Source organism: Melospiza melodia, chromosome 12 (genome assembly GCF_035770615.1).
Source record: "Melospiza melodia melodia isolate bMelMel2 chromosome 12, bMelMel2.pri, whole genome shotgun sequence".
NCBI classification, from domain to species: domain Eukaryota; kingdom Metazoa; phylum Chordata; class Aves; order Passeriformes; family Passerellidae; genus Melospiza; species Melospiza melodia.
This window is the reverse complement of record NC_086205.1, coordinates 7,950,507-7,959,173: the sequence shown is the minus strand read 5'-3', so window position 1 is coordinate 7,959,173 and position 8,667 is coordinate 7,950,507. Positions and strand designations below refer to the sequence as shown.

At 57.7% G+C, this 8,667-nt stretch overlaps 1 protein-coding gene across 1 annotated transcript; it reads right to left on the bottom strand.

Annotated features, from left to right (window-relative positions):
- Positions 1-5,231: 5,231 nt before the first annotated feature.
- PROCR (protein C receptor) lies at positions 5,232-8,271 on the bottom strand. Its single transcript, XM_063166660.1, has 4 exons — positions 7,911-8,271; positions 7,580-7,816; positions 6,289-6,555; positions 5,232-6,208 (listed from the first exon to the last, which is right to left on the bottom strand). The coding sequence occupies exons 1-4, from the start codon at positions 7,963-7,965 to the stop codon at positions 6,096-6,098; spliced, it is 672 nt and encodes a 223-aa protein (XP_063022730.1). The 5' UTR covers positions 7,966-8,271; the 3' UTR covers positions 5,232-6,095.
- Positions 8,272-8,667: the final 396 nt, after the last annotated feature.

Genomic DNA, 8,667 nt, shown 5'->3' with positions numbered 1-8,667 from the left:
TCATGGAATCAGTAAGGCTGGAAAAGCCCTCTGAGGTAAAGTCCAACCATTCCCCCAGCACTGCCAAGGCCACCTTTAACCCATGTCCCCAGGTGCCACATCCACACATCTGTGAAACCTCTCAGGGATGGGGACTCCACCACTGCCCCGGGCAGCTGTGCCAATGCTTGACCACCCTTTTAGGCAAGGAATTTTCTGTCTTCCAATCTAAACCTTCCCTGGAACAGTCTGGAGCCATTTCCTCTTGTCCTGTTGCTTGTTCCCTGGGAGAAGAGCCCAATGTCACCTGGCTCCACACTCCTTCCAATTCCTTCAGGAATCTTGGGGCTGTGAATCTTCCACCTTCTCCCTATTCCATTCCGTCTTTGGGAAGTGGATGGGCTCTGGTTTGCCTGCAGGGAGGTGTTTGCTGAGGAGCAGCAGATGCAGCCTCGGGGTGGTTTTGTTTTCAGTTTATTCCCTGGGAGCAGGAAGCAGCTCAAGGTGGGCACAGCCCCTGTGTCCATGCTGCCCTTGCTCCAGCAAGTCCCACCCTCCCTGCAGCTCCAGGACAGTGACGCAGGGGAAGCAGCAGCCCCGGGAAGATTTCCTGTTGGATCTTGTGTACATTTGCCTTGGCAGAGCACAGCAGGGGCTTGGAGAGCAGCTGAGACCAACCCCAAATGCCAAACTCCTGCTTCTGCTCAGAATCCATAAGGATAAAGTGGTAACCCCAGCTGAGGCTGCTTCCTCTGCCCACAATGCCCAGTCTTTTCCAGGTGCTGCCTCTGCTCCCCCTTAGCTCAAGTTTCTAGGAAACCTCAAATTTCAAAGAAGTTCCTTCCCATATCCCTGTTCCTGGGACCGTTTCCTGTTATTCCAGCCCCTTGCAACCCTGTTCACCTGTAGCAATAAATCCAAAAAGCCAGGATTTTACCCCTAAGCTCCATTGTGTAACCTCTCCTACCTGCACCCCCAGCAGCAGCATGCAGGTTTATTTTGGGCCTGAGTTCTTGTTCCCACTGCTGCTTTTCCTTTCCCTGCTAATTCCTTTCCTTCCTGTGGTTTGTTTTTACTGCATTGTGGGGCCAGACTCTTTGGAGAACACAACAATGGCTGCAGAGCCCCAGCTTGCACACCAGCAGGGAGAAAGGCAGGAAAAAAAAAAGCCCCAAATTACAACCAAAACCACTTGCTTCCTTCCACCCTTCCCCCCATGCTATGGGGTGTGTTCAGAGCCAGCTTCCAATGCCTTTCCCACCTCCAGACAAAGCTTCCAGGGTTCCATGCTGTTGCCCAGCAGCCTCAGCAGCGCTTGTTCAAACATTCCCAGTGGTTTTGGTCCTGGCCCACTCACTGTGCTTGTTTCAGCACATGGAATATTTGTCCTCCAAGGACTGGGGTTGCAGAGGGTGCTGGGTGTCCTCTGTCCCCTTCTCCTGTGACATGGAGCTGATGGGAGCAAGTTATGGCACACGTGGACTCCTTTACCCATAGAAATGCTTGCCATGAGTTTTAGATGTTCATATCTTGTTCTGGCACCAAACAAGGATCCTGACTGAACCTCCAGGCTGGGAATTCTGTAATGCACAGCTTGAATTTCCAGTCCTTTCTAAGCAACGCCATTCCCAAATTGGAACAAATAAACACAAATTTCCTGGGCTTCTTTTAACCTAAATCCTTGGAACAGTGAGGATTGTGAGGGTTCAGATGAAGGCATCTTGTTCAAGTCTTCTAGGAAAACACTTGTCCTTGGAATGCACTCCCAGAAGTCCCTGCTGCTTTGGGAAGGCCTGGCTGAGATGGGGTCCTGGTTTATTCCTGAAAGGAATGGTTTTCAGCACCTCCAAAGCTGTGTGTGTTCTTTCAGGGCCTCACCACAGGCTGGCTGTTAGATGTCATCACCTCCATCAGCTGTGTTCCCACCCTCTGGCTGGATCCCTCCCATCCCAGGGGAGGGCAAGGAGCAGATGGGATGAGGATTCCATAGCAGGTTGATGATGGGAGGGAATACAGGGCTCAGATCCACCATGCCCTGCAGCCTTGTCTGTGTTTTCTGTCCCTCCACAGCCTGGGCTGGCTGCACTGAGAAACACATGCCCCATCCCAGGCTGGATGGTGAAGTTTTGGGGCTGCTCCAAAGAGATTCAACCCATAGTATGGGGGTCTTTGGAGGAGGGCTTTGCTCCCAATGGCCTCAGTCACACCAAAGGCTGCTCCCAACTCTGGGAAGTGGGTGAAAATGTTCCCAAACAGCCATTTTTCCAGGGAAACCTCTCTGAAAGCAAGCTTGGGTTTTTTGCAAAGAAAAATCTTGTTTTTTCACATGTTTATCTCCCTCTGAGCCTTTCTGCTCCAGGGCTGGGCAGTGGAGGAAGAAGGGACTGGTGCCAGGAGAAGTTTGCTGGGTTTGGAGTGGCAACCTCCAGCTGGGAAAGAAGGTGAAGCAATGATTTTTTGCTGGAATCCTGACTGTGATTCCCAGCCAGGAGTCTCCATCCCATCCCTGCTCCCTGCATTGCAGGGGCTGGTGGAGCAGCCCCCAGGGGCAGGGCGGAGGTGTGGGGTGGCTGATACCCACTGCCTGCCACCTCTCCCTGCTCCTGGCCAGCAGCCAGCTCTCTCCTCCCCTTTCCTCCTGCTGACCTGGGAGGTGAGCAGGAAGGGAAGAGGGCAGCGCTGGGCACCGATGGCCCTGCGAGGAGGGAGTGGCCAGCACGGCCCTTCCCTGTGCTCAGAGGCTTTCCTTTCCAGGGAGCTGCTCCTTCCCATGTGGGAGCAGGAGGCTGCTGGGAGGCAGATCCCCTCACCCCCAGTGCAGCCCCTGGTGTTAACAAGCACGTCCCAAAGGTCAGGAATTCAAACATCTGTGGCTGTGACACTGTGACCTCTGAGGATTTGGAAGGATGGGGTTTGTTTAGTCCTGAAAAGCCACAATGACACCAGTGCAGGCGCCGAGTGCGTAAGAGGTGTTTACAGGGATAATCCCGCTTCCTTCCAGATGGATCCCATCAGCCCCACTTTTTTCCCCCCCTCCCACCCCAGCAGACACCAGAGTCTGGTTTTGGGCAGCTCCTGGAGCCATCCAGCCCTTTGTCTCCCAAAGGACACAGGTGGAGATACCAACCTTGCAGAGGGAGCTGATGTCCAAAAGGAAACAGGGTGATGCCCATCCCATCCAAGTTCCCCATGGGATGGCTGAAGGAAAGAGCTGGTGCACAAGGACATTGCCTCACTGGAACTAGTGAGGATCACTTGCTGGATCAAGGCTTGGGTGTCTTATCTGAGCCCTTATCCAAGACAGCAGCAGCAGAGCAGGCTGATGGAAACCATGCATGGAAAACAAAGCCTTGCCCAGCAATCCCTGCAGATAACAGGGATGGATCACTCTGGGAGCTGGCTAAAGCTGCCAGAGGCTTCCATGTGGGTTCATTCACCCTCCTGCAGAGCCCAGAAGTCCTCCAAGGAGAAAATTGAAACCATCCCTCGCTGATGGGATACACACTGGCGCCTGTCCCGAGCTGTGAACGGAGCGGGAGAGCAACCAAATTTGGGAAGGGATAAGCTGTGCATGTGGCTGCTGTTGGAGTGTGTGTGGAACAGGAGCCCAGCTCCCTGTTCTGAGGCAGCTGAACTACTGTCCCCAGCTGCCACACCCAGACAGGCCTCACCATGAGGCACTTGAGGGTTTTGGGGAGAGGAAGAGAAATTCTGGGGCTATGATGTGTTGGAGGTGGATGCTGCCACCATAATCCTTTGCTGCTGGCCCCCACATCCAGGTCAGACACTGATTGTCACTGCCAGGGAGTTGCTTTGGGGTGGAGGTGCCAGGTTTGGGTGCATTGCCCATGGACACCAATGGAGATGAAGCTGTTCCTTGGGGTTCTGCACTTTTGGGGGATCCTCACTGCCCAGTCCCTTGTGGAAACTAAAGAGCAGCAGCAGGGTCAGCTCTGTTCTGGAGCATTCTCCAGACACACACAGGGAGCTCGGGGGCAGGAAAAAGGCTTTTCCAGAGCTGTGTGAAGTGGGCAAGCTCAGACTTGCTCATCTGTCCAAAAGATGACACATTTCTGGAGCAAAAGGCAAAGCAAGCTCTGCTGTTCCAGTGTTTGCCCCCTGGGTCTGTCCATTGTGGGTGCCATCCCTGCTCCATCCCAGCCATGGGCACCCCACTGCATCCACACTCAGCCATCCCAGCCAGAGCAAGGAGCTGCAGCTCAGGGAGAGGGGACTGAGATCAGCAATCCCTCCAAGTCTTGGGGACCACAGTGCAACATCTGAGTGTGAAACTCAAAGCAGAGCTGGGAATGCAGCGGTTCCTCCCAGCTGCAAGGGATTGCATGCCTTTGCAGGCAGCAGATGCAGCACGTGTGACCTTGGGCACTGCCCTGGTGTCCCTGGATGTGCCTGGAGCACTCAGCCCACAGCACAGCTCCTGCCAAGGGCGCTGCTCCAAGGGCTGAGCCGTGACGTTGCCGGGCCTCGGCCGCGTTGTTTTGGATTCTCCGGCCTCTCGGAGCCCGCCAAGGGCGGGGAGCGCCCCAGCCCCTGCCCCAGGAGCCTGGGGGAGGCGGGGGCTGCTCCAGGGGTGGCTGGGGGCCAGGGTGATGAGATGTGACCTCCTCCATCCCTCCAACCCCTAAGGTCATCCTCGCATCCCTTCTGTCCCTCATCTCTTTTCTCATCTTCCCTCATCCCACCCTCTCTTGCTCACAGGGTGTTTAGGAAAGAAAGAGCTGGAAGCTAATCCAGGAAAGCCTCTCTCCTGTGCTGTCCCCAGCCAGCTCCTGGCTCCCTTCCTGCTGCCAGAGCAGTGGAGATGCACAGGAGAGCTCAAAATCCACTTTTGGGTGAAAGGGAAATGTGGCCAAGAGTTTCTTATCAACACAATCAAAGTTTAAACAGTCAGAGTGGAGGTTTTAGCTCAGATTTGGATTGTGGAAAACTGTCCCCTCACAGCTGTGTGTACTTGACCTCAGCATCTCACATCGAGCAAGGAAATTAAAAACGTTGAGAAAATTACTCAATTGAGTCAAACCAAAGCTGGGAGAGGGTTGAAATGAGTTCAGGAGGTGCAAACACCACCAGTGTCTTTCCAGGGACCTGGAAAACTTAGCACACAACCCAGGGTCTGGCACAGGGGCTGGCAACACCAGCGAGCCCACCCAGCAGCAGCAGCAGCCATGGCCCAGGATGGATCCACAGCCCCACTTTGGTGCTGCCAGGGGAAACAAGAGCAGCCAGAGGTGTGGTGGGAGCTGATGGGCGGTTTTATTACACAAGGTGTGACATCCTGCCTCCATCCCCACTGGAACAGGGATGAATGAGGGTTTAACACCATCCTTTTAACCATTCCATGGCTGTTCCTCCTGCTGCTTTCCCCCATGCCTCTCCCCCGCCATTTTCCCATCCATGCCCAATGTTTCTGTGTGGATCCTCAGTGCATTGCCTGAAGTGAGAACCATCCACAGGGCTGGGGGCTGCTGGAGAGGTCAGCCCAGCTGGGACAGGACTGGGAAGCCACTGGTGTCCTTGGGGAGCAAAGCCTGCAGCAATGGGGACATGTATCCCTTGTCAGGGATGGGCTTGGTCCCTGCCTCCACAGAGGGATGATGGATCCAGCCTCTGTCTCTATGCAGGGATGATGGATCCATCCCTGCCTCCCCAGGGTGATGATGGATCCATGGAAAGTTCCTGGGTCCTTGGGAAGATGATGGGTCCATCCCTGCCTCCCCAGGGTGATGATGGATCCGTGGAGAGTTGCTGGATCCTTGGGAAGATGATGGGTCCATCCCTGCCTCCCCAGGGTGATGATGGATCCATCCCTGTCTCCACATGGAGATGGTGGATCCATCCCTGTCTCCCCAGGGTGATGATGGATCCATGGAAAGTTCCTGGGTCCTTGGGAAGATAATGGATCCATCCCTGACTCCCCAGGGTGATGATGGATCCGTGGAGAGTTGCTGGATCCTTGGGAAGATGATGGGTCCATCCCTGCCTCCCCAGGGACATGATGGGTCTGTCCCCTGCCTCCATGGGGTGGTGATGGCTGCACGAGGAGATGACAGGTCCATCCCCTGTGTCCATGGGGTGACATGGGGCATCTGCCCACACTAGCAGCTCCCTCCCGTGCACAGGAAGATGCCCAGGGCCATGCCCAGCAGGCCGAGGCTGCCCAGCACCAGCCCCAGCACCAGCGGGGTGCGCGATCGGCCGCTGACTCTTCCTGCAAGAGGCGAGAGGGACAGAGGTGACAACCAGGCCGCGCCACCACGTCCCCATCCCCATCCCCGGCCCAGCACGGACCTGTCCTGGCGCTCTGAGCCTGCAGGAGGCTGACACAGGTGGTGTTGAGGAAATACTGCAGGTCCTGCGTGGTTATGGGGTATTTCATCAGCTGGGCCTGTGCAAAGGCAGCCACCGGGAGCTCTCCGGGCCAGCGCCGCTCCCAGGTGGCACTGGGGACGTGGAAGCTCAGGAACGCCGTCCTGTTGAGGGTCACCTCGTAGAAGCTCTGGGCCGTGCCGTTGGGGTAGAGGCGGCAGCCGAGGTGGCAGCACAGGTGATGGATGACTGCGGGGACAGAGGGAGGGAACAGGGTCACCACGCTCCCGCCCGGAGCACCAGCGGCAAACTGGGCACGGAGCTCACCCAGCCTCAGCACCAGGCACAGCTTTGCTTCCCCTCGGTTTGAGCATGGCAGTGACCAGGATTACTTCCCCTCCCTTATCCCCACACAGCACAGATTCTGCAGAGAGGGAGGCTCTGGGCACAGAGCTGCTCGTGGCTCTTGTGGATGGAGCAAGACACCGGGACAGGGACACCGGGACAGGGACACCGGGACAGGGACAGGTCATGCCTGAGACTCCGCGGTGACACCGGGCTCCCCAAGGGTACAGGAGTGTGGGGCTGGGGCAAAACCGGTTTGGGGGAAGGAAAGGAAAGGAAAGGAAAGGAAAGGAAAGGAAAGGAAAGGAAAGGAAAGGAAAGGAAAGGAAAGGAAAGGAAAGGAAAGGAAAGGAAAGGAAAGGAAAGGAAAGGAAAGGAAAGGAAAGGAAAGGAAAGGAAAGGAAAGGAAAGGAAAGGAAAGGAAAGGAAAGGAAAGGAAAGGAAAGGAAAGGAAAGGAAAGGGAAAAGGAAAGGGAAAAGGAAAAGGAAAAGACACCTCGGGCAGGAGCAGCAGAGGTGACAGGGCTTGTGGGGCAGAGCGAGCAGGAGCACAAAACCATCGGCAGCAGCGTCCCACAGCTCCCACAGGCTGCGGGATGCAGGCGGGATGCAGGCAGGGTGTCAGTGGGATACAGGTAGGATGCAGGCAGAGCACAGGCCGGGAGCAGACAGGGTTCCTACACCTCACCACCCCACAGGCTGCAGCCCCCAGCCCTTTTCCTGACGAGCAGCAACAGGTTGGGCATCATCCCGTTCACAGGGTGTGCTCCGGGTAAGAAATTCCCGGCTCGGCAGAAGGGCTCCCTTTGCCCACAGGGAGGTTTTGCACATGGCTGTATCCCCATCCCTTCGCCCATCTGTCCCTGATAGCACGGAAGAGGCTCCCATTCCCCGGGGCACCCACCCCCGTCCCCCGGGCACCACTCACAATCGGTGGGTCTCTCCTTGTTGAAGAGCATCACCAGCTGCCTGAAGTTCCCCAGGTAGGCGATCACCTCGTCCTGCCGCCGGGCCCAGGCGTCCGGGGACTCCAGCGGGATCACCTGGGTGACATTATTCCCTTCCAGGACATGGCTGAGCTGCCCATTCAAGCTGGCGTTCCCCCGGAACATGGAATTGCCCTTGTAGACGCGGGTCAGCTGCAGCATGGTGAAGGCGAGCGGAGCTGCGAGAGACGCGGGACATCAGCCACCGTCCCGTCACCCTCCCCGAGCCCCGTGTGTCCCCACGCCAGCCCCGCTGTCCCCAACCAGCCTTACCTGCCTGCTCAGCCCCGCAGCCCAGGATCCCGGCGAGCAGCAGCAGCCGCAGCATCGTGGGGACGGGAACCGCGCTGGGGACACGCTGGGGACACGCTGGTGGCCCTGCTGCTGTCCCGGCTCGCAGCTCAGCCCTGGCACGGCGCTGGGGACACGCTGGTGGCCCTGCTGCTGTCCTGGCTCGCAGCTCAGCCTGGGCACCGCTCTGGGTTCGCGCTGCTGTCCCGGCTCGCAGCTCAGCCCTGGCACGGCGCTGGTGGCCCTGCTGCTGTCCCGGTTCGCAGCTCAGCCCTGGCACGGCGCTGGGGACACGCTGATGTCCCTGCAGCTGTCCCGGCTCGCAGCTCAGCCCCTGCCCCGCTCCGGGCTCGGATCGCTCTGCTGTCCCCGCTGCTGGCCCGGGGGATGTTAAGCGGGCCGGGGAGGGAGGTGGGGCTGCGGGGGGAGGAGAGCGGGACTCCGGCCAGGTCTCTCCCATTTCCTTAAGCCGAGCCACCCCTTCCCTGCCGGATGTGCCGGGCCCCGCGGTGCCTGAGGATGCAGGATGAGGCTCCAGCTCCTCCTGGCACAGTTGGAATTGGGCGAGCTGCCAGCACCTGACTCAGTTTCCCCATGGGCAGGGCGCTGTCCCACTCCCCTGGGGGATGTGGGGGAGCAGGGGGAGCAGGGTGATGGGGACCATTGGAGGGAGCAGCCTCCCAACACCTCACTGCACCCACCTGCATCCCATTCCCTGAAGGGTTTAGGGTCCCATGGG